Here is a 26955-nt window from a genome sequence, read left to right as displayed (position 1 = left end):
TGTGTGTGTGTGTGTGTGTGTGTGTGTGTGTGTGTGTGTGTGTGTGTAAAATATGTTAATATACTAATGAAGTGGAATGGAGAGCCAACTGAATTTCCTTGCTTATGCAAAGTCAAATGAAATAAGGATTCCTTGTTGAGGTCCTGCTGGTGCAAATAACACTATGTAAGACTCAAAACATTACAGGAACCTCTGCAATGAGATCCATGATTTTCAAAGGAGACTGGTTTAACAATCCAATAGGAAACACCAAATGGATAAAAAAAATTTCCTACAGCATTCCTATTTCTGGAAATAATCATTATAGCAATATGATAGGTAATTTTATTTTCACATTTCAATGTTCCTTTGAGAAGAATATTAATAAATGGGAAATGCATGGATTAACTTAAATGTCAAATATATTCTGAAGAATAGGAGAAACAGGCGACACACAGAACATACAATTTTAAATGGTTTATCTTCTAGATTACTCTAAAGTATGAACAAGAAGCAGTTCTTCAAAATGTTTAGGTGGTTATTCATTACAGTTCTAAAAGAATATGGTCATACAACAAAATCTCTAATATTTCAAATAATTCTAAAGAGTCTCAATTCTCTAAGAACTGGCTACTGGATGTATTTCTTCCTCTCCATGACAAGAAGCCATGGGAAAAGGCTGAAATATTTCTGATGTATTTTTCCTTACTACAAAATAAATATTTAACAAAAATTCCAGGTTTATGAAGTTTTGAAAATTGAATCTTAATTATTCTAAAGGGATTTATATGGGGACAAATTTGGTCTAAAAATTTCAATTCAACTAATTTCATTTAGATTTCTGAATTAATTCTTTAACAGTAGTGCCTCTGGATTACTTTTGCATGGAACTCCTGACACTGGGGAAGAACTTTGGCATTCTGTACCAATCTAGTTTATAGTTCTTTAGGAGAATTCAAATCTTTTACTGCTACATTTACTTTAAACTCTTTGAAGGAGAACAACAAAATCAACATGGGGCAAATGCAAATTCAGAAACAGTTTAAAAATAGAATGTAAGCCCCTTGAGGGAAAGGCCTATTTTCTATTTCTGTCTTTACACCCTCAGGATTCAGCACAGGACCTTTGAACATATTAGATGCTTAATGTTTTTTAAATTGAACTTATGACCTGAACAGGCTAAAAAACATTCTCAAAGTTTAAGAACAAATATAAGGATTATGATTTGGCCTTATCTATGAACCATTAGTACTAATGTGCTATATAATAACCTGAAGTCTTTGACAAATGGCTGTACCATTTTCCAGATGAAGATATAAGGGAAAAAAAGGAGTGATTTCCCCAAAATCATTTAAATTAGATAGAAGAATCTAACACCTTTCATGTAGTGGTTCTAAGTTCTTATTACTACAGCTAACATAATGTAGATATTTAATAAATTTTAAACAGAAAAATGAATTTGCCTTCTGGATTCTCAGATAAATAATAGTCCTGTTAATAATTCAGGTATATATTATAATTAAAATTTTTTTTAAGGCAATTGGAGTTAAGTGACTTGCCCAGGGTCACACAGCTAGTAAGTGTCAAGTGTTTGGTCTGAGGCCGGATTTAAACTCAGGTCCTCCTGACTTCAGGGCCGGTGCTCTATTCACTGTGCCACCTAGCTGCCCCCCTCAGGTATATATTATAAAATTTGTCTTAGATGTAATAATAAATTTGGTTAATATAAAATAAAAACCAACATAAAGCTAAACAGAATAGATGTGTATTAATAATTCTGATGAAAACCTGAATAAAACAATGTGAATTATTTTAAAAATACATCACCAAACTCAGTCAAAATACATTATACCTTAATACGTTACTTAGTATTTGGAATCAACACACTGTGCATCTCTACTGGTTTGAAAATTTTATGTTCTGAGACTACAAAATTTATTCATTACCACAAATATCAAGTAAAAAATCCTGAACTCTCTTTTTATCTTTACTTTTAAAATGACTCAAGTGAAAAATTCTTCTCATTTTGCTTTAAAAAATTTATCAGCAAATTATTTTATTATAATAAATGCTTACTATTATTATAATAAATGATTACTAACCAAAACTCCAGCAGTTATTCTAAATCCACTTTCAAAAACCTAGTTAGAGCACATATGATGGAACTAAGATTTTTATAATTTCTAGCACACTCACAAACGTACCATGAATTTTCCCAAATGATGAAAACAAAATTTCTCTTGTCAAAATATCTCATCAAACTATATTATGTAATGTGGTTGCCTAGCATGTGTGCTAGCAAATCTATTAACATTCATGCTAAAGCTGCAAAGATTTAATGAGCTATCAGTATGAATGAGTATGCTTCTGCTCTGTAAAGGAACTGACTAGAGAAAGATAACACAATGAACCCAAATGATCACAAGTTTTTCTTTGCATTCAGTTGCTCTAATGGCTAGTGAAGCCACCCTACAGAAGAGAAACAGAGTAAAAGTACTTTAAAAAAAAACAGGTAGTCTGTATTTAAAAGATTGTAAAAAATCCCTACTCAAATTACTCACCCCATTTCCTGTTTTACCAGCAACCATGCAGCATGCTGTAGGCAGTTTAGTCACACCCAGAAAGAAAAGGAAAAGGAAAAAATGTTCAGTGAAAATAAGTTTCAACACCATCACTGAATACCTAAACTAATTTGCTAATAAAACTCCTCTTTTTAGAGGAGTTAGCATTTAAAAATTTAGCAGTAAACTCACTCTCAGTAAATACAAGAAAGACATTCAAACATCATTTGGTTTGCAGTGAGTCTAGAATTAAACAGGGGGTATCCCCTCCACTCCTACGGATTTCCCACTAATGATGCATAAGAATCAATGAAATCACACATTTATTTTTAATGTATTTTCCTAATTTACAAGGGGAGTCCCAAACTAAGTTTGACCTGAAGACACAAATAAGTAGCTATTCTCCTTTCACATAGGGCAAACATTTGGGAAGTCAATTTTTTAAAAGTTACATTTTTGAAGGGAATATTGAAAACTTGAGAAATCTTACTCAGTTCAGTGAAACGTCTATCCTAAACTTCACACTAAATACCATGCATTTTATATATGCATGTATTTCCTACACATGCACACATATGAACCACATCATTATGCTCATCACTAGATTGGCAAGCAAGTAATGAATTTTCTGGCCACAGAACTCCTAAAGACCATCTACCCAACACCAAGCAAGGTTACAATCTATGACCACACGTACATATGTATGTATATAAGTAAAATGAAACATACAGGTAAAACACTTAACTCAAATACATATGAGCAAACTAAAGAGTCCTATGAGAGCAACTAGCTACAGATTAAAGACACTGAATAGTTTTATCATCTGCTATTTTATTTGTTTCTTACTACTTAAGATAGATCACTTGAATTTATAACTAATATAAATGCTATGTTTTATATACATTTTATTATTTGAGACACAATATGAGGTAGGTATGACAGGTATTACCCCTATTTTACAGATGAGAAAAGGGAAGATCAGATAGGTTAAGTAATTTGCTCATGGCCACATAGCTACCAAGTATACGAGACAGGATATGAACCTAAGACTTTCTGGTTGCAAGACTTACCCTTTATCTACTATCCCACATTACTCATGGTACAAGGGGTCAAGATTATCTGCCTTAGTTCTGAAAGCTTAGATGAAAGGTACTATACATGACAATGGATTAAAGGGGCCAAGGGCAGCTAGGAGCATCAGCCCTGGAATCAAGAGGACCTGAGTTCGAATGTGGCCTCAGACACTTACTAGCTGTGTGACCCTGGGCAAGTCACTTAATCTCAAATACCTCAAAAAGAGAGAGAGAGAGAGATTAAAGGGGCCAGCTTTGACTAGGGAAGGCAAGTTGGTGACATGGAAAGAATTTTGGATTTGGAATTGTAGGACCTGGGCTCTGCTCTGTGTTGATCTTGGAAAGTCATTTCACTTTCTTGGGCCTCAGTTTCATCACATGTAAAAAGAGGAAATAGAGCTGGACAAACTCTGAACTCTCCCTCAGTGTGAAATTTGTGACTTTATCAAGTTTTGTCTATGACACATACAAGCTGTATAACCCGGGGCAAATAACTGCTTGGTGTCCCCAGGCAACTCTCTAAATTCTAAATTCTAGATGGGCTGCCAAGCTACATCAGTGGAAGGAGTTTCAATGTTGAAATTTCCCTACATTGATGAAAACGCAGATACAGATCAAAAACAAACAAATACCACCCCCAAAAATCCAAACTAATATGAGGTTATAGCAAAATACTTAAAATCAGAATTTCAATGCCATTGTATTACTGTTCTGCCCAAAGCTTAACATGTAAGCACAACTAATAATAGTGTGATAATGCAGTATATACTGATAGTGTAGACAAAACATGTATCCTCTGTATCACTGACCAGTATTCAAGATGGGAAACTTATTTTGGCCTAAAACTGATTTCAAGAGCTCTCTCATCATGTTATCTAGTCCAGGAGAGTCTAAATTAGAGTGTGTGTACCCCAGAGAGTGTGTGAAATACAGGTTAAAAACAAACCAAACAGAAGAAAGGCTGCTTTCCAGCCTTGATGAGACTGCCAATCTTGGGAGTGTTTGAGACACCCCCCCCCCACTACCATCCAGCTCATTCATTTTTGCCCAATACTAAACCATTCCACTATTGGTCCCAAAATACAAGTTCCCGACCTCTCCCCTTCTTACCAAGCATCCTATTCTCAATGTGGTTATAATGTAACCATAATGTCTGTGCAGGTGCAGGTAGGATAATTCCCATTTCACCCTAAGCATACATAAACCTTGCCCCTACAGTACCTTGTGGCAGTCGCAGGAACCTCTTGGCCAACTCTGTGCTTCAGGGAAGCACTCAGTGAATAGGAGTCTTGGCTACTCGGTTTCACTGGCAATGGGAGGGAATGAGTATTACAGGATAAACAGGCATGGATGAGTTGTGAAATGCATCTTTTTAAGTTACTTCTAAATTAATGAGACTGGGGATCCATTTATTTCAATATCTGAGAAATTTACCTGCTTGGTTTCTATAAACTTATAGGAATTCATTAATTCACGAAACAAGCCACAGGAAGAATAAGATATACATTTGGGGGAAAAAGTATGAGTTGGAGGCTGCCAAAGACGGTTGAGTAAGAAGAGGCAGTATAGCCCAACCCTCTCCCACAACTACTCCAAAGACTGAAGAACACCAGGCTTAGTCAAGTTAGATAAATCCAAGGAGAAACCACAGTAGGTTATTTTTCCAGATCAAGTCAGCACAAGGATAGCCAGAGGCCTCTGGGCAGTGAGGAGCAGGTCTAGTCAAGAAGTCCACATAAAACATTCTACTAAGCACACTGGGCTGTACCAATATATAACAGAGATAAGGCAGCAGCTGTGTTGCTTTGACACTGGACCAAGGATGCAGATCCAGCACAGATGGGGCTGAAGCCTTCTGCTATGTACCAAGGCAGTCACTCTGACCCTAGAGCAGCGTCTCAGCTCACCGACCAGGGCTGAGGCCTGCAGATGAGCAACTAGGACAAGGTGCATGGCCCAGAGGCAATCCTGGATTTCTGTAGCTCTAAACTGGCAGAGGGTTCCAATGAGATGACAAGGGCTAGGGTCAGCAGCTGTTTACTGGAGCTCCGAGCATGACCAAGTATGCAGCTGTGTTGCCCAAACCCAAACCAGAGCCCATAAAGCTTAGAACAGGAGAGCAGCGATCGGGTCATGCTCTAGATTAGGCTTACAAGTGTGTTGAAAGTTCATGGCAACCTGGTCTGAGCTGCCCCGAGCTGCCTGAGGAACACAGCACTCAGTACCTGAAGAAAGCAACTGCAGGATTGCAAAGACAGATGGGCACCAAACAAGACTATAACATTTCCTTCAGAAATGTACACAGTCTAGCACAAAGACTCAATTCAGGAAAGAAGGCTGGAAGAATGAGTCAACAAAAAAGACACCAATGATAAGAACCATTAGGAAGCCAGGCAAGAATGTCTAAGACAAAAACCAGAAGAAAGGAATAACTACACAACATCTACAAGCAAAGCCTCAAACAAAAATACAGCTTGCCAACAAAGTTAACTAGAATTTCTGGAAGAAATGAAGAGTAAAACAATATCATAAAGAAAATGAGAGGATGGGAGAGGGTTGGGAGAGAGAATTCTTTTTTTGTTTTGTTTTGTTTTGTTTTTCATTTTTTTTTTATATGAGGCAATTGGGGTTAAGTGACTTGCCCAGAGTCAGACAGCTAGCGAGTGTTATGTGTCTGAGGTCGGATTTGAACTCAGGTCCTCCTGACTCCACGGCCAGCAGGGAGAGAGAATTCTTGAGGAAAGATTTGGAAGGACAAATTAAAATTTACCATTACCTGTAAATGTTTGACATTCATGATTTAAGTACTCTGAAATTCCTCTCACCAAAACCTATTCTCTTTCCATATGTCAGGACCTCAAATCTTCTAAATATGGCCTTTGCCCTCATTATGGTTTCCTATCACTCTCTACTTTCCTATTCCATTACCTGTACATGGTCTTTACTGATCTCCCTTAGAAATCTTGACCCCATAGCTATTGGGCCCAATTTAACACTGCCCTCTACCTTTAAATCCCCTGCCTCCAGTATTGTTGCCACTAATCCCTTTCCAAACACTAACTTTGATAAGGTTTACTTCACCCTTAATGACATTCTAATGAATGCAGATGGAGATAATCATAACTATGCTGACTGTGTCCAATTGAGGTATGAATTGATGGTATCTAATCTCAACTAAACTCTCATTACTACATTGCAATCCTTTGACTCTTTCCTAATTGATGCTCTATCATAGTGGTTATCGAAATCAAATAGAAATGGGAGCCACTAATTTATACATAAAGAACCATACAACCCAAACATTGAGTTTTAAAGTGTAATGTTATCTATGTTTCATTGTATTTTTATTTATTTTGTTAAATATTTTTCAATGACATTTTAATCTGGTTTGGGCCATGTAATCATTTGACACCTCTGCTCTCACATTCCTCATAGCAGTTGTTCTAAACCTTCTTTTATTAACTTCTCCGTGCCTCCTCCTTAGCAGAGAATCTCACTTTATACTTTATTCACAAAGCAAACATCATCCGCTCTGAGCTCCTTCATCTCACTAATTCCACACCTCAAATCCCCTCAGTAGCATCACTTGTTCTTTCTTCCTGTGCTCCATTTTGGAAAATGGCTTCTCTATGTCAAGGCTAACCCCTCTGCTTGTGCCCTTGCCTAAATTTTTTCCAATCACCTCTGGGAGTCTGTCCCTTGATTTATATTACCTGTCTCGGATCTTTAATTTGTCTTCACCCACCAAGTCCTTGCCTTCTATCTACAAACATATCCAGATTCTTTCCATTCTAAAAATTCTTTACTTAAGGAACTACCAAATGGGGAACTACCCTGATCCAGATGGACTTACAGGTAGATTCTATTTAATATTTAAAGAGTAATTCATGGCTATGATAAATTATTCTCAAAGTTGAGAAAGCATCCTACCAAACTCCTTTTATGAAATACAGTCTTCTGAATACCTAATCCAAGGAGAGGTAAAGCAGAGAGAATACCACCAACCACTATCTATAATGAGTTATCATTTCCATTTTTAAAAAAACCTAAGCAAAAAGACCCCCAAAATTATTCATTATAATCAATTTAGATTTAAACCAGAAAGATAGGGATGCTTCAATACTAGGAATACAACATAATTAATCAAATAAAAAACCCAAACACCCAAAACCATTAATATATTTATAGGTGCAGAAAAATATCTGCCAAAATGCAACATTCATTTACGCTAAAAGTCCCACTAAACGTAAGCATAGAAGTCTTTTAAATTTTTAAAATTTAATATCCAATTATATAAGAATCATGAGTAGCTAATAATTATGCTATTAATAATGAGATCATAATTAGATTATAAATTTTAAAATATGGAACAAAAGTTAGCATTATTTGCAATGGGTAAATACTAGAAGCTTTCTCAATAAACAGAGGAGTAAAGCAATAACAATAAGACAAAATAAAAAAAATTAAAGGCATAAATACAAGTAAACAGGAAGCAATTTCTATTTGTTGATGACATGCTGGTTTCATTTAAAGTGCTAGAGAATTAGCAAAGAAATTGAGATAATTATTTCTGTAGTAGTACTAGTACTAGTAGAAGTAAATCCACAAAAATCAAGAACATTTTGCACAGCTGTAGTAAGATCCAAGAGACAATAACAGAAAGGTAAATCCCTTCCACAATAACTATGAAGTACATAACAGCTGGAGCACCTAGGTGGCACAACGGGAACAGTGCTTGGGGTCAGGAAGACTGATCTTCCTGAGTTCAAATCTAGCCTCAGACACTAGCTGTGAGACCCTGGGCAAGTTACTTAACCCTGTTTGCCTCAGTTTCCTCATCTATAAAATGAGTTGGAGAAGGAAATGGCAAACCACTCCAGTATCTTTGGCAAGAAAACCCCAAATGGGATCACAAAGAGTTGGACACAACTGAAAAACAAGCAAAAAAGTTGGAGTCAATCTATTAAAACACATTTAAGACATATAAACCCAAGTCTGAAACATCCTTTAAATAGCAAAGTAAGACAGTACTTGCTCTCAAGGACCTAGATATTAGTAGTAGTTAGATAGCTAGAACAGTAGCTTATCAGTAATAGCTAGATAGTTAGGATAATGGACTCAGGCACAGAAGACCTAGGTTCAAATTCTACCTTTTAAACCTTTTATAATGCCATCCCTCCAAGAACATCTGGCTAACTGAAGCCTAGTTAAAACCTGACTCATGGAATGATAATATTAGGGGAAGCCTTTTTGACATTCCTCAGATAAGAAGCCAAAGGGGAGTTTTAAGCTTCCCAGGGTGATTTACTGATTTAGTATTTGTGAAGGAAGTCCCTTGGCTCCTGACTCCATAGTTATCTTTGAGGTATGTAAATCTTCTTTCAACCAGCCCACTGTGAACCCTCAAAACGTAGTTTAATCTGTAACCTGACTTAGTTTACCTATAGAGTCTGTTTAGCTAGGTTTGTTTCCTGGGGGGATGTATGAGATTATGATTCCATTTAAATCTGTTCAACATTTTTAGACTAAGAGGATGTTTTGTATATCAAAAATTACTTCTGTCTCTTATATAATTTTGCCTATAAAAGGACTCCTTAGAATCCTAATCTTTGTTTAGGGTTATTTTCGACCTCCTGATCTACCTCCTGTGGTTGGTTGTTGTACTGATGAGAGTTGTCCTTCAAAGTTGTTTGTCTTTACAATATTGGTGCTATTATATAAATTGTAATGCTGATTCTGCTCACTTTACTCTTCATCAATTCATACAAGTCTTTCCAGGTTTCTCTAAACCATCCCCTTTATTATTTCTTACAGTACAGTAGCCTTCCACCACATTCACTTACTGTAAAGTGTTCAACCATTCCCCAATTTATGGTCACCCCCCTCAGTTTCCAATTCCCTGCTATCACAAAATGCTAAAAATATTTTTGTCCTTTTCCTCTTTCTCTGATTTCTTTAGGATATAGCAATAGTAGTGATAACACTGGGACAAAAGATATTTAGTTTAATAGCTTTTGGGACATAGTTCCAAATTGTTTTCCAGAATGGCTGGACCAGTTCACAGTTCCACCAATAGGGCATTAATGTACCTGTTTTCTTCCACAGCCCTTGCAGCATTTGCCATTTTCCCTTTATGTCATCTTTGCCAATCTGAAGGGGGGGAGAAGGATTTTGGGATTAGTACCGTAGGGCTGTCTTAATTTGCAGTTCTCTAATCATTAGTGATTTAGGGCATTTTTTTTTTTCCATATGACTACTGATAGCTTGGATTTCTTCCTCTGAAAACTCTCCCACTCACTTCTAAACCCCTTTCAATCTGGCTTCTGATTCCATCACTATACAGAAAAACAAAGATGCCGGCGGAGCCTATGTGGCCAACCGACAGGAAAACATGGAGAAGAACCATACAAGAAGGGGCATGCACAGATAGCTAACAATCTGCATGGTTTGAGGAAACATCCAAATTGATAAGATCACATATCCTTTTGAGTATTTAAGTACTTTAATGAACTAAAAAAAAGCTCAGTTTATACATTAAGCAATGTAATTACTCCTAATAGAATCAGAGAATTTCAGAGTTGGAAGGGTCATCAACCTAGTCTAATCAATGTTAAGAAAACAAAATTTGATTAAATATTATTTATTCATTCAACAACCGTTTTTCTGACTGCCAGAGGATCTGCAATTTACTTTTTATGTGATACGAGGCAGGTTATTTCACTTAATCCCATAATAGAAAGATCATTAGATTCAGAAAGGAAGGTTTTGGGTTCCAATTCCAGCTTTGTTCACTCCCTTTGAATTAACTTCCCTGAGGCTCACTGTACCTATCAATCAATCAACTCATCAATAAGCATTTATTAAGTTTATTAATGTACAAGATACTGGAGACACAAAGATAAAACAGTACTTGCCCTGGTGGAACTTACATACTGTCAAAGGGACAACATGTATGAAAAAATTTTTTGAGAGAGTAAAGAACACTAGGAGCTGAGGGGATCAGGAGAGTTCATGTAGAAGAAGTTTGTTGTTGTTCAGTCATTTTCGTTGTGTCCAACTATTGCTGACCCCATTTGGGGCTTTTCTTGGCAAATATACTGGAATGGTTTGTCATTTCCTTCCCCAGCTCATTTTATAGATGAGGAAACTGAGGCAAACAGGGTTAAGTGACTTGCCCAAGGTTACACAGCTAGGAAGTGTCTGAGGCCAGATTTGAACTCAGGAAGATGAGTCTTCCTGACTCCAGCCCAGGCACTTTATCCACTGCGTTAGCCCAATTTTGAAATGTTCACGCTCATCTACTATTCAATCCTTTAAAATCCAGCTTCCAATCCCATCAATTTATTGAAATTTATTTTTCCAAACCAAGAACACATTAACTGCCAAAGCCAAAGGCCTTTTCTTTTTCCCTAGTCCTCTAATATATTTAACAATTCCCTCTTTATTGATATTTTCTCCTCCCTGGCATTTAACCTTCATAACCTTCTCACTTACATTTTCCATCTTATTCAGTATCACTTCCCTTTCTGACACTCTCCATTCCTAACAACTAGCTTGCTAGCCATCGCTCCCCATGCATTATATTTCATCCATGTGTTTGCAGAATTGGACCCCTCAAGTATGAAATCTACCTGTGCCTCCCAGAATCCCTAGCTTCCTTCAAAATACAGCTCATATGCCACTCATGGTCTTCTGACATGCATGTTCTTCCTCTCTTGAAATTACTTTCTGTATATTTAGTGTGTATGCTGTATTTCCCTCTGTAAAATGTAACCTCTACAAAGGCACAGACCGTTTTGTTTTTGTCTTTGTGTCCCCCAGTGCCTTGCTTATAGTAGAAAATTAATAAATGTTTGCTGAATTAAAGTGTTTCTGCTACTTGTTAGATTGTTCAGTTTCCACCTCTCATTCAAGAGAGCTTGTACTCCAAGGCTTCGTTTCTAAGCCAACTTCTCTTCCTTCTTTATAAAGGCTGCTTTGACAATTTCATCTGATCTTATGGCTTCAGTTAGCACCTCAAACCCCAAGTCTGAATATCCAATCACACAACTAGAACTGTCTGCTAAATATGTCCATCTCATGCTCAATATGACTAAAAGAGAACTCATCATCTCCCCTACCTCAAACTTATCACACCTCTCAAATCAATCACTTCTGTTGATAACACTACTGTCCTTCTATTCACCCAGGCTCAAAAAGTTGGAGTCATCTTGGACTCTTCCTTCTCCCTCATTTCATTTTCCACAGCTAATTAATTACTAAATCCTATGGATCCTAATACCTTTAGTCTCTCAACCTATGTTTTCCTCTCTATTCACAATGCCCCCATCAGGCGCTCATCACCTTTTACCTGGACTGATTTTCCTGTTTCCAGTCTTCTCTTTCTCCAATCCATCTTTCCCACAATTACAAAAATAATCTTACTAATGAAGAGACTGGCCATGTCATGTGCCTGCCCATTAATAACCTTCAGTGTCTTCCTACTACCAAACAAAATAAAATATAAACTCTTTAAAGCCTGCCATTTAAAGCCCCTCACAATCTGATTCCAACTTACTGTCCCGGCATTATTTCATAGACTTCTGCTCACATCTAGTCAAACTTCACTGTCACTAACTCAACTTCCTTCCATTCATTCGGGTAATCTCCCATGCCTAGAAGACACTTCCACATCTCTACACCCAGCTTGAAAGTCTTCTTTTCTATGAAAATCTACCTCTACCTCAAATGAAAGTAATTTCTTCATGTTCAAAGAAAAGTAATTTATACATGCTTAAATGTTCATACAACAGTATGTCAAGATCTCTCTTTGATTCTCATCACATTCTGCCCTTTTCCTACTGATTGATGTACATATCCTTCTCAATTAGGCTATAAACTCCCTGAGGTCAAGCAATGTTATTTTCAGTTATTGTACTCCCAAGGCATAGAGATGTATGAGGCACCAAAAACAGTTTGCTGAAGTGAAATCCTTCTATTTGAGTCTCTTAAATTACTATTATGTTTTTAGAAAAGACACTGTTCATTTTTTCCTCTCTTTAACAATCTTTGAAACTCCCCTGACTCTTGTTTAGGCCAATCTCCAGTGAGGGCAATTGAAATAACAACTGACAAGCAGGAATGTGAGAAGGTAATAGGACCACAATGGACAAGTCTGAAAGGACTTTTGGAATCCAAACTTCTCACTCTGCAGAGGAAGAAATAGTTTCAGAAAGAGGAAGACTTTGAACAGCATTTGCCCCTTTTACAGTACTACCTTTGAGCTACATTTTTCATTGTAGTGGATGAAAGGGGCTCTCCCCCGACTCCTTTCCTTTGTATTCCTTCCTTTCTCATGCACAAGCTTTCAGCTTTAGCTTGAGCACAGATACATGGAGTCTGAGAATCCTGGGAATTAACTGATTGGAGGAATTAGGTATTCAAGGATGTGGTGCATGCCATGTCAGGCCAAAACTAGTTCTCCTGTCTGTACAACAAAAGCGTGCACATAGAAGAGGGCCAACCAAACCCAGTCTACTCAACTGGCTCCTAATAAGATGTAAGAGATAGTGAAGGAAAATAAGATACCAAATCTCAAGCCTGTTTCATCTTGTCCTATCTAATATTGTCCCATTGACTACAAATACACCACGATGTAATAAATTTAAAATGTGCCGTAAGTTTCACCGAACAGTTTGATAAAAGTTCATCGTACTGACAGGACTTTAGTATGTAAGGAAAATCTCAAATTTCTAATGAATGGCACAATGACAACATATACAGAGCTAATTTACATAGGCCAGTGTATAAAATCAGCAGATATCAGCAAACAAAATTTAAAAAGGCTTTTAATCATATGATAATGAAAACATCAAACTTTAATAAAATCCTAATTTTAAAAAATAATTATCTCATTCTTTCTCTCCTGCTACCTTACATAATTCCTTGAAGCTCGTGGAATTTTTTAAGAGTAACCAGTAACTTGCAAAACCTTTCAGTGATAAAGAATACAAACTATAATACAAAAATACAAACTGTATTTTCTCTACTTATTTTCCTTTATATTAAAAAATAAAAAACCATGCTTTAAATAAGTTAAACATATTATATTACAGTTGCCAAATGGCTGGCAGAAGAGATTAACAAAATGTCAGAATGCTAATTTCTTGGTAACTAGCAACTTTTTACAGAAAAGATTCACAAAATGTCAGATTGGTAACTTCTTAAACTTAACAGTGAAAACCTTGAACTTTATTACGAAAACAATGTATATATTTAAAATGGTAAAAATTAAAACAGGTAAATGTACAAAATAGCATTTTAAGACACATAAAAATACTAATATGCTATGATGAGAGATTACCATTTAAGTTTGATCTTACCTAGAGAAATCATTCCTCCAAAGCAGTGATTTCAGATATAAGAAATATAAAACACATACAATAAATTGAATAGTAACACATATGAAGAACACACATGTATGTTAAGTAGTATTGAACTTTTGTCTAATTCATTATGCTGTTCATGTAGTAAATATAATTAAAAGTGCTTCAGAATATGCATATGATACATCTCAATCTTGTTTGCATAAACATTGAGGTTACAAATAAAAATATCAATTAGAAATGCCTTAAATAGGTTTGTATTTTTTAAATACGCTGATGTTATTACAGATATAAAATATCTGGTTATCAAAAACAAGTGACTTGGAAAACAAGAAGAGATAATTTAAGAATCACTGGACTGCCCCAAAAACTATAATTTAAAAAAAAAATCCTAAACCCTCTATTTCAAGAAATCATACGTGGAAACTGCCAAATCTATCAGAACTAGACGGCAAAGGGAAGCTAGAAAGAATCTCTATCATCACTGTATTATTGTTTCCTTGTGCTTCATGAATCCAATTACATGAACAGAACATTTCCCTTGAAGTCAGTCTTACCCTGCTTATCCAGCATTTCAACAGCCTCTGAGGTGTTGTATTTTCAACCAGAGTGGAAAGAAGAGATAAATTTATGAATCACTGGATTCCCCCAAAACTATGACAACTAACATTTGAAAATTACCTCCTTTTTTAAAAGTTACAATAATAAAACCACATCACTATTCCCTCATAATTGCAAATTATCTCATTTCAAGTCACAAGCGTCAATTGAAGATTTCTGTTTTTATAAATACACAAAATTAGCCATCTTTATCTTTTGTAATCCTCTGGATTTGAGTTTACACAGCTTCAATCACATCCCAAGTGATCTCTATTAAAGGCAATAATTGAAATCAGTAAGGAGAATATGCAAATAAAATGGGTAGACCTTTTTTTAAAATCTATTTTCAGGAATTAAAAAATTAAGGTGGTTGAAAATATTTTTCCCCATATAATTTGAGAAATCTGTTAGTGTAGAGAGCAGCTGACTGTCCCCCAAGTAAAGTGCTGCAAGGAGATCATCCAGTAAGGGCCAGAAGAAATACTGGTTGGTGACTCCCCGATAAAGGAGGGGCAGTGAGGAAGTCGTCTGATGGCCTGGCATCAGAGAGAAGGCAGCTATCTTCCTGGGGCATGCATCAAACACCTGACAGAGAACCTCCCAGCACCTGTCAACCCTGATAATGGCTATCCACTTCTGGTGACTCACATGGCATAAGGCATGAGAGAAGGAAGCAGAAAGCCTCGCTAACGAATACCGGTCTTGGGCAAGAAACTGAATACCTCACAGGTATAAGGGGCATTTTCACTACTGCTATCAATGGAAAACAAAGGCTTCAGAAGGGAAATTCAAATTTGGGAGTTAATGGCTGGTTATGAAGATGGTGCCAAAAAACAAGATTTGTATTTCTAGGACTACAGCTTAAAATATAAAAATGACAGGATACTGGGGCAGGGTAGACTCTTAACAAGGAGTAGTAAGAACATATTTCACTGGGGTCTCGTAAATCTAGTAAACTGAAAATAAAGTAGAACCAAGATTCTTGAGGGCAGGGACTGTTTTTCATTTTTATCTTTATATCTTCAACTAGCAGAGTTTCTTACTCTTATATATGATTAATAAAAGCTTGCTGAATTGAAAAGAAAAAACAGGGAAAAAATTATCCAACTGATTCATCAAGCTAGATACCAAAGACAGTAACTATAAAGAATTGGCCAGAAATTCTCAGAAACAAAATCCTAGAAAGAAGTCATCAAAGAGGGGTGATGTGGCTCAGGTTAGAAATGGAGCTCCCCAGGATGATCAGTACTGGGATCAAGTATGTACACAGTCCATGCACTTTTGGCCTAGGCAAAATAAGAAGACCAAGTCTTCCAAGGAAAAAAAGATTCTGGAAAATGGGAAAAGTATTGAAAAAGAGCAAAGGCTGTCCTGGTTTTCAAAATAGAGAAGAAAATAGAATCTGTAAACTATTAAGTCAGTGAGCTTGACTTTGATGCTTTCCTGTCAAAATGCCAAAACATATTATGAGATGCTCATTGACTGACTGATTAGTTAACATCTAGAAAAGGAAGCGGTCATCACAAACAGTCAGCATTGCTTCAACAAAAAAGGTGATGACAGTCGAACCTTATTTGACAGGATTTCTAGACTGGTAAATCATGAGACTGATACAGATATAGTTTAAGGAGACTTGAGACACTTAACAAAGCCTCTCATGCTATCTTTATGGAAAAAAGATTGAGAGATATTGGCTAAAGCAGACAACAATAGAATTAGGTGGATTTACAATTGGTTGAATGGTTAGACCCAAAGCAGTCACCAAGGGTTACTTGGACACAAGCTTCCAGCAGAGCATGTCTGGGATCCTGCGCTACTTATTTAATGTTTTTATCAAAAACTTGGAGAAAGGAACACACGGCATGCTTAGCACATTTGGAAATGATAAAAAAATGAAAAGGGATACCTAAGGTACCAGAAGAGGAATTTTAAATTTTCTTATGTGCAAAAAGAAGTAGTTGTACTACTTGATGTCTAAGTTCCTTTAAGCTCTAAATATTAACAACCTTTGATCCTAAGTCAATAGAGAGCCTGAATGAAAACAAACTTTTGCCTATTCATTACCCAGACTGACTTTATCTGCTTCTCCAGAATGAAACATTGAAAAGGGGCCTCTCATCCAAAATGGCAAAACAAGATTGCCCTCTACTGACCTAAAATGGTAAAGAACAGAAAGAAATTTGTGTGATTCAAAGTAAAATTAGTTTTTAAAAGGACCTGTCAAGAAACTACTGTCCATTAAACATTATCAACATTAAACATTGATAAACATTAAGCATTATCAACCATTAAACAAATCTAGGCTCAGCAATTTCATTCCATAATTTTGCTTTAGTACCATAATGAGAGAAACCTGAAGGAACAAGACAAAAACACGAATAATGTTTCCTAACTACTGCTTCACTTTAGATTTAAAATTTTTTAAATCTATCATATGCCTTAATTATCATATTCAATATGATATATTCAAATTTTCAAGGGTTTTCCGAGGCTACTAATATGAAAGAACTAGAACAAGTTTATCACAATGGTTTTTAAAAGTTCTCTATTGTCAAAGTTGTCTTTTACTTTTGTTTGTCCAGTAATTTCACCGGTGTCACATCAGCAGAATGTGTCAGAGGTAGGACTTTAAAACAAGTCTTCCTGACTCTGGGGTCGATTCTCTTATCTACTGCACCCTGCTGCCTCTCTTCCAATTCTTATTAAAGGGAAATCACAACAGAATCTTACTTATACTTCAGAAAATATCTAATTTCATTAGTGTAGATCCTAGCACCACTGATACATTAAAACTCTTCCACCATGTGTCTGTAGATTGTCTTCATGAAGTGATTTGGTTCCCCCAAAAAAATTTCACCTAGAGAATTTAGATAACTTGACCATATAACAAGGAGACTGAAGAACCCCAAACTGAAGTCTTTCCAGTTTGGTAGGACTTGCCAGATTTTGCAATCTAATGGGATAATCTTTAAGAATTCAAAGTTACCTCCATGCCAAGATAGAAGCACTGAAATATGACTTCAATAGAAAAAAGCCCCAGAAGTATGTTTAAAATGTCATGAATAAAACACCATACCAAAAATCATAAAGATCTGCTTAGAAGTGGAATAGCAAAGAACCCCTGAAAGTTCTATCAAAATATCTTCATAATCACATTTTCTTTTTAAAATCCTGCCTTTCATAGCAATGACTCACTTTTGATCCAACTTGTTAGATAACTACAATTAATCAATCTCCACTATCTTAAGACATGGATGGCCACAGGGCATAGAGACTAAGGGACTAAGGAAGAATCAAGTAGCAGGAATTCAATATTTTCAGTATCCAGTGACATGGTATTTGTTTAAATGGGTCTAGGTTAATTAGGTTACCTAAACGGGAGAGAAGTGTTTAAGACTCTTGCCAAAACAGAAAACAAAGAAGTTAAGCCCCACGGAAAGGCCTTCTAAGTTAGAGCTTGACAATAATTCAAAGAGAAGAATGTCAGTGAGTGAATCATCAATATGATTTCTTAGTATACGCTGAAGGATCATAGGATTACGATACGGTTTTTTTTTAAATTCTATTTTATTTTAGTTACAAATTTTCTCCCTTCCCTCTGCCCCTCCCTCTTCTACCCATTGAGAAGGCAAAAAACCCCAAAGCCCATTACAAATATGTACAGTCATGGAAAACAAATTCCTGCATTAACTAGGAACAAAGGAAGGAAGGAAGAAAAGAGGGAAGGAAGGAAGGAATGAAGGAAAGGAGGAAGGGAGGAAGGAAAATATGCTTCAATCTGCACTGAGTCCATCAGCTCTCTATCTAGAGGTGGATAACACATTCATGGGTCCTTTGGAGTTGTGGTTAGTCACTGTGTTGATCGGAATTTCTAAGTCTTTCAAAGTTGATTATCAATACAATATTGTTACTTCATTTTTCCTACATAATTATACCACTTAAGAAAAGTGATTGGTTAAAAAAAAATTTTTTTTAAACCAACAAGGCTCAAGAGAACAAGGAAAAGAATGAAGTACTTAATGATAACATGTTAAATTACAGAGATGTTCTAAACTCTTCAATCACTGGAATATCTTCTCTGCCAAACATCTGGGAGGTAACAGTCAACACAAAGCAGACAGAACTTAGGCATAATAAGCTAATCCTTTAAAAAAATCACTATCAACCAATCAATAAGTGTTTATTAAACATCTACTATGTGACTGGCACTGTTAGGTCTGGACATAGAAGTACAAGAAAGGAAACAATCCTTAGTCAACAGGCAGTTACATTCTAATGGGCAAGTCAACAAGTCTGTGTCTAGGTCTATATAGCTTAATTGTAGCTTGTGAACAAATAGAGTTAAGAACACAGAAGACTGTGTGTGAGTTACATCTGAAAGAAGAGAAGGAGAGGCAAGGAGGAAGTGAACTCTAGACATGTGGAATGGTCAGATAGGAGACAAGAATTTCACGTGCGAGTAACAGAGGAAAGGCCAGTTTGGCTGGACTGCAGAACGCAGAAGGAAGAAAAATGTCCAGTGATGCTGAGAAGGTAAGTTGGGATCAGGCTGTAGAGGGCTTTACAATCTAGACAGAGCAGTTTGTATTTGACCCTAGGGGCAATAATGCCAAGTGGAGTTTATTGAGTAAGGTAGTTACTTAATCAGATTTGTGCTTAGGAAAAATTGTGCAGTTGTTTTGTAAAGGAGTGTACTGGATGTGTAAAGGATGTACCGGAGTGAGCAGAGACTGGAGACAAGGAGACCATATAGGAGACTTATATAATAGGCAAAAGGTGATGAGATTTTGAACTAAAGTGGTGCCCATGTGAGTGGAGAGAAGGAGTTCATTTCAAGAGATGTTGTGGAGGTTGAAATGACAAAATTTCTATGTGATATAATTGCAGGAATTGAGGATAATGTTAAGGTTATGGATCTGTGATCCTAGAAGGATGGTAGCGTCTTTGACAGAAATAGTTAAGAAAGGTTTGGGGTAATTAAGAGAATTAGTCCAGTGTTGGACATATAGAGTTTGGAATGTCTTGGGGACATCCAGTTTGAAATGTCTGATGGTAAGCTAGGTGGCAAAGTAGATACAGTGTTAGATCTAGAGTCAGGAAGACCCGAGTTCAAATATTACCTCAGATACTTACTAGCTGTCTGACTCTGGGCAAGTCATTTAACATTTCTCAGGTTACTGTGAGGATAAAATGAGAGATTTGTAAAGCTCCTTGAAAACCCTGAAGCACTAGATGAATGTTAGCTATGAAGGTTTAAAGTTTAGGAGGAGTGACTGGGCCTGGATATGTATATATGTGTTTTACAGCGAGACTGGGCGGGGAGGAGGGGAGAGAAAGAGAGAGAGAGAGACATATACATAATATATAGCATAAAAATATGAAAATAATATATATATGAGTCGTCTACAAAGAGATGATAGCTAAATCTACGCAAGATGATGAGGTTACCAAAAGAATGTAGAGGGAGAAGAGAACAGGACTTAGGACAGAACCTTGGGGAACACCCACAATTAGGAAGTATGACATAGATGACAAGCCAGCAAGAGACTGAGGAGTGGTCAGGTTGGAAAGAGAATTAGAAGAGACTGCCACCACTACAACTCGGAGAGGAGAGAACAACCTGGAGAAGAGGGTGTTCAGCATGTGAAATGAAGCAGAGAAGTGGAAAAGACCCTCAAATCTGACAACTAAGAGATCAAGGATAACTTCGGAGACAGCAGTTTCTGTTGAGTGAGGAGGCAGGAAAGAAAGGGGTTGAGCAGTGAGAGAAGAAATGTGGAGGAAGCAAGTACGGACATGTTTTTCAAGCAGGGTAGCTGAGAAAGATATAGAATGACAGCTGTGGGGGATGGCAGGGTCAGTGTAAGGACGGAGGAGACTTGAGAAGGTTTAAGGGAGTAGGGAAGGAATCAGTAGAAAGGGAGAAGTTAAAGATCAGAGAAATGGGAAAGATGCCTGAAAATACAATCTACTGGAGATGAAAGAGTAGGAAGGGATCAAGTGCACATACAAAGAAGTGCCACCTCTTTTTCAAAGACTAGGAAAAAGGGGGAGAATAGGAAATTATGTAAAGGAGTTTTGAGAAGAAGAAAATGGAAGAGATATCTACCATCCCTAATCATCTTATACAGTGTCTTATGCCCAGTGAGTATTCAATAAACAATAAGTTGTGATTCTGACAAATGATAAAAGAAATGCTTATGGAAACTACTAAAAACACATATATATAAAGACTGTATTACCTGGTAGGAAACTAGAGTTTCAGAAGATTTGTTTTGCATTCCTGGATATGCCACTCACAACCTGTAAATGTGAGCAAGCCACTTAGCTTTCTGGTGCCTATGTTTTTATATTTGTTTAATGGAATTCTAATGATAACCTTAAAATATAGAAGAATTATGATCACTGACTAGTAAAGGCCTACAGAAATGTTTATAAATGTCACTATTATAACCTAATTTTCTTTCCATCCAATGGTCTGTTACTTCTTTATCAACGAAGACAACAATTAAAAGCAGTCTAGTTTTTCCACGTTTCTTGGGGAGGGATCACAGAATCACTGACTTCCTGAAATGGTAGCTTAGAGGCTGTTTTGTTCAATCTGCACTTGAAGAAAAAAATCCTGTCTTTACTTGAAACTCTCTTTGGAGAGAATCCACTACTATCTGAATACAAGAATTGTGTCTTCCCTGAGTCTTCTCACCAGGATAAACATTCCCAATTCTTTCAAACGATGCTTACATGGCATAAACTCAAGGGCTTTCACTATTCTGGCTGACTTCCTCTGGGCATTCTCTAGCTTATCAATGTCCCTCTTAAATGGTGGTGCCCAGAATTGAACATAATAACCCAGACATGATCAGACTAAAGCAAATATGATCTCCTAAACTCCTGGGAGCTATTCTTCTCTTATTGCAGCTCAAAATCACAAGCTTCTTTGGCTGCCATATCACATTTTATGCTCATGGTCACAGGATTAATAAGTAGCAGAGCAGGAATTCGAATTCAGGTCCCGTGACACCAAACCAGCATACTTCTCACTATACCACACTCAGTCCACTAAAACACAAAACAACAACTGAGAAAAAGAAAACTTATTAGTTACCCATTCCTTTTCTAATAGTTGTGAAGCAGATTTTGTGAATTCAAGTATAAGTCTTTGCATTTCATCTAATTCTAGTCTTTACCAGCACCGTTTTTGGATCTAATATGGTGGCTTGGAGGGTAAGGGGTGACAACCATATCATCTGATTGGCAAGATGGCTCATTAGTGGTTTTCCACAAACAGTTCCAACCTTGCAAGTTCAAAAGAAAGAAAATATTTACCAGATGTAGAATAATTAAAGCTGAACCCCCAAAATGAAGAAACAGAAACACCGCAGAAGGTAAAGCCTCATGAAATAACAATGGGAAGCTGCAATATTTAGTGATCGCACTCAGCCCTCACCATGTAGTAAGTACAATCAGCAAAGGCAACAACAGTTCTGGCTATGGTAGGTTCCTGTCTTGTCCCTCCATGACAGCTCGGGCTAAATTTGGATGAACTCTCCCCAACCTCCACCGCCATCCCCCGACAAGACCCAGCTATTTGAAAAAAAGGGAGGGCAACTTGAAAGGGTGGTGGTGGTGGTGGTAGATGCAGTTAGCACCAAAAGATGCCTACCAGAGGGGAAGCCCTAGGGTCATCTGTGCCTGAATGAGAGGTGACAAGAAACCCAGCTAGGGTCAGTCCTCTCCCACTGAGGTTACTATGGACATGGTAGCAGCTAGGCTCCCATGCCACCCAACCAAGGAGTCTGAGGACTCCATGCTTTTCGGGGCTGTGAAAGAGGGAGAGATAAGAAAGACAAAAAGTGAGGAAGGAGAAGGAAGAGAGAGAAAAACTACTGGGCAATTCTTGTAGCCTTCCCTGACTGGTTGACCCTCTGCTGTACTCCCCCAATAGCTATTCCAAATTTTTCTTTACTGCAGCCACCTTCACCATCCCTTGTTAATTGTCTCAGTAGAGGACTTTGCCTCACACTTGACTTACAATAAATACTGAGGCCATCTATCCATGCTCCCTACTCTCCTCAATTCTACACCTCAAGCCTCCACAACTGAATCCCCCCTTCTCTTTTTCTTTACTTCATTCTTCATTCAGGATCTTGTCTTCTGAATTATACATTCTTTCACTCTGATCTTCAAACTCTCTATCCACTGGCTCTTTTCTTGCTACCAATAACCATGCCAAGAATTTTCTCTGTCCCTAAAAAATTTTTATTTGGTCAAACCTTTCTTTAAGTCACCCTGCTGTATCTGTCCTCCTTTTCATAGACAAACTCCTAAAAAAAGGCATCAGCACTCACTGCCTCCACACTCTTATTTATTTCTCATTCCTTGTAATCTAAGTTTCCACTACACCCCAAAACTGGGACTGCGTTAAGACTACTAATAATCTCTTATTTACTAAATGAGGACTTATCCTAAGTCCTCCTCCTTCTTGACCCCTCTAGCTTTTAACACAACTGACCATCCCCTCCTTTCTTAATACTCCCTCCTCCTCGAGTTCTGATGACACTATTCTCTCCTGGTTCTCTTCTTACCTGTCCAACCATTCCCTCTCAGTCTTCTGTTCTGGCTCAGCATCTATGTTCAATGAGCACATCTATGAAGACGAACTCCAATCTCTGTGTTTAGACCTTCTCTCCTTGCTGAGCTCTAGCCCACATCTTCAACATCTTCACATGGATATGCCATAGCCAAAAACTAAACACATTACCCTTTTCCATAAACTCATCCCTCTTCCAAACTTCCTTGTTTCTTTCCAGGATACCACCAGCCTTGCAGAGACCCAGATTCAAAACCGTGGAATCACCCTCGTGGAATTTCCCTTACCCTTGTCTTCACATCCAATCAGCTACCAAGACTTGTTGATTCTACTGCTTTAACACCTTTTCCATATGTCCCCTTCTCTCCACTCACATTTGCAGAGATGATTGTTACAGACTCCTAATTAGTCTCCTCACCTCCATTTTCTAGATAGTAGATTGGCCTTTGGAATCAGGAAGATGTGAGTTCAAATTTGACCTCAGACATTTAACTAGCTATGCGACCCTGGGCAAGTCACTTAACCTCTGTCTGCCTTCATTTCCTCAACTATAAAATGGAGGTAACACCTACTCCCCAGAGTTGTCATCTAGATAAAATGAGATATTTGTAAAGCATTTTGAAAACCTTAAAGCACTATATGATACCAGCTGCTATTATTATTGTTGTTGTTGTTATTGTCACTACCATTATCACCAATTCATCCTCCACACAGGTACCAAATAGATACCCCTGAAGTACAGATCTGATACACTACAAACACCTCTGTTTAGTATTTAAAGTTCTTCACCATCTGGCTGCAACGTGTCTTTCTCGACTGATTATGAATGTGCCCCCCTTCATGCACTTCATATTCTAGTCAAACTGGCTTACTTGCTAATCCTTGTACAGAACGTTCCATCTCCTATCTCCACACCACTGAACAGTCCAGTTTTCAAGTTTTCCCTCCTTTTCTCCTCATCCTCTTAGAACCCCAAGGTCCCCCTACCCCATCCCTACCAATAGTACTTTGTATTCACTTATTATATTCAATCTCTTGCATATATGCTGTTTCATGTCAATAGATGGCAGCCTCCTGGAGGGCAAAGTCTAATTTGTTTTTGTCTTTGTCTCCCCAACACCTAATATGGTGCCTGGAATTTTTAAAAGCAAACTTGTGATTCTGCTGGTCCAGAGGACACCCAGTTAAAAAACTCCCTCTGTTAATACACATCAGTGCACACTCTGCAAGTTACAATCTTAGAGACAAGCAGCCTCGGGCACTGAGTGGGTACATGACTCCCCCAGGGTGGGTCACACAATGTGTGTCAAAGGCCAATGTTGGACTTTATGGGGCGGCTCTACAGCCACAAAGCTGTGCTGCATCGCCCTTCTAGGACTTAAACTGAACTGCAGATCATCTACAAAGTCACAGAGGAGAAGTGATCTGCACTAGTAAAAGGATTATCCTGACAGAAGAAAATCACCAATCACTGAAGTATTAAAGTGTTTAAAATTATTATTATTTTTCTCATTTGATAAATGGAGAAAGATGAAGCACCCAAGTTCAATGAAAACTCCAGACAGGTTCTTTTTCCTTTACTGCCAATAAGAACAGAAAGCTTTTGAAAGTTTTTCATATTCTCATCAGATAGCTGGAGAATGTGGCTTCTCCCAAACAGGAGAGACAAATTTTGTCTTTCAAAATATGTTCTTTCTTCCCAGAGCCATTATGAACACTCTGGTATTTTCCACAAAGAGCTTCTGAACAGCTAGTCTGACACCTGCCACTATTCATTACACTCAAAAGGGGAGCAGCTCCTGAAAGAAAATGCTAACAGCTCATTCATTTATCCAGGCATCTACTCACCACAAATAGATTTCTTTTAATATTTAGAAATACACACAAGATAGGAAATAAACAACATGTTGTTACCTCATTCCACTTTCCCATATTTTAAGCACTTGTTAATGTAAATTATGGCAAAAATGGCCATACCTCTCTTACAGACAGCTGAGGTGGGAACGACACCGAAAATACCAAGTTGGTGAACTCATATCCAGCAGACTCAACCTTCTGACACACCTGAAAAATGATTACATTTACATAAATCCACAGGAGCTTTTGGAAATTTCACTCTTTAACCTGAAATTTTAATCAACTAGTTGACATTACAATATTCCAAACATTTAGTTGAACAAATATACTTCCAAATTCTGTAATCTACACTAGAAAAAGACACTGGACTGAGAATCATAAAAACTGACTTCTAGTTCCAACTTTGTCATTCAACTGGCTGTTACCTTCTACTGGGCCTTATCTCTTCATTTATGCAGATGGACTACTGCAATAGCCTTAAGATTGGTCTGCCTGCCACAAGTCTCTCCCCACTACAGTTCATCTTCTACTCAGCTTTCAAAATGATCTTCCTTAATAAATGGAAATCTGACCATGTTACACACACACCCCCACCTCAATAAACTCTAGTGAAAGCCCTTCAAAACCTGCCCCACCCCTCCACCTTTCCAGTTTTCTTACACCTTACAATCCTACCAGATACTCTTTGATACAGTGATACTAGCCCCATGCTGCTGCTGCTGCTTCTTCTCTTTTTTTTTTGGGCAAGGAAATCAAGATTAAGTGACTTAGCCAGGGTTACACAGCTAGTTAAGTGTCAAGAGTCTGAAGATGGATTTGAACTCAGGTCCTCCTGACTTCCAGAGCTGTTGCTCTATCCACTGCACCACCTCACCGGGCTGCTTCCTGAACAAGACACTCCACCTTCCAATAAAATCAGGAGCATGTGGAGGACCTGACCATCAATAAGGAATCCCACATCTACTTAAATTCTGCCTTGGCAAGCATACTTTCTCCCTGGTTATGCCTTGCTTGACATTAATGATCAGAGGGTTGTCAAATAAGGTTACCTCTGTTATCAAAGAATCTTGTACCACCAAGATCATTTCATGTCTTAAATCAAGGAAAATCTCTACCATACTAAACATTTAGTAAGAACAACTAATCATTTACCTTTTTAATAAACTTCTTCTCACAGAATTCTTGCAGAATTCCCAAGCATATATTGCATGCATTTAGATATGACTTCTCAAGTATCATGTTTTCGTCCTTCACAATGGTAGTCATTTCCCCACCATTTTGACTCTGATTATCAATTTGAGCCTCACCATCTTGCAATCGAATTTTCTTGAGGGGTGGTTTGGTGGCTTCCAAAGTTAAATCATCACTTTCAGTTTTCAGGAAATTCTCTAGCTCCCTAATCAAGTCCTAAAGAAAGAAAGTTAAATAGATTTTTTTGGTAATACTTCTCAAGGCATTAAGTACCATATATTAAAACATCAGTGAAAAGTATTAAATACAGCACATTTAGATTATTTTTGTTCCCATCAATTTTGGGGCAGCTCCCATCATCCTATAACTTCATAAAATATTGCCAGTATTATTACTTAAGTTCTATAACATAAAGAGGAGGATTTTAAAGGCAAATGTTAATTCTAGAATGTAGCTTTTAAGAGTCAGAGAGCCAGGTCAGCAGCAGGATAATGGGTTTTTTGAACAAACTAGTATCTACCTACATAGTACATAATAATGCACTTGTAATCTTGACCAAGTTGTCATATTAATAATATGTATATACTCTCTGCCCTTCATTTCCCTCCTTTATAAAATGTGGGTATAGAACTAGATGATCTGTAAGGTCCCTTCCAGTTTAAGACTTATGATCCTATGACAAGTAAATCAATGAATTGTAATACCTATTAATTTTCCTACTATAAAAGATAATCATATTG

At 37.3% G+C, this 26955-nt stretch overlaps 1 protein-coding gene across 2 annotated transcripts in view; it reads right to left on the bottom strand.

The window, feature by feature from the left end:
• The window catches only part of PUS10 (pseudouridine synthase 10), an 81858-nt gene that overhangs the window by 42139 nt on the left and 12764 nt on the right, over nucleotides 1-26955 (bottom strand). For both annotated transcript variants that reach the window (XM_027865182.1, XM_027865183.1), the window contains exons 3-5: nucleotides 26177-26431; nucleotides 25145-25231; nucleotides 2541-2575 (exon numbers count right to left, since the gene is read on the bottom strand). In XM_027865182.1, coding sequence (XP_027720983.1) covers nucleotides 2541-2575; nucleotides 25145-25231; nucleotides 26177-26431 — 377 coding nt within the window. The remainder of the gene's footprint in view (nucleotides 1-2540; nucleotides 2576-25144; nucleotides 25232-26176; nucleotides 26432-26955) is intronic.

This window comes from Vombatus ursinus, unplaced genomic scaffold (assembly GCF_900497805.2).
Source record: "Vombatus ursinus unplaced genomic scaffold, bare-nosed wombat genome assembly UNPS02014778.1, whole genome shotgun sequence".
Classification (NCBI taxonomy): domain Eukaryota; kingdom Metazoa; phylum Chordata; class Mammalia; order Diprotodontia; family Vombatidae; genus Vombatus; species Vombatus ursinus.
Note: the sequence above shows the minus strand (reverse complement) of the source record. Positions and strands in the feature narration are given on the sequence as shown.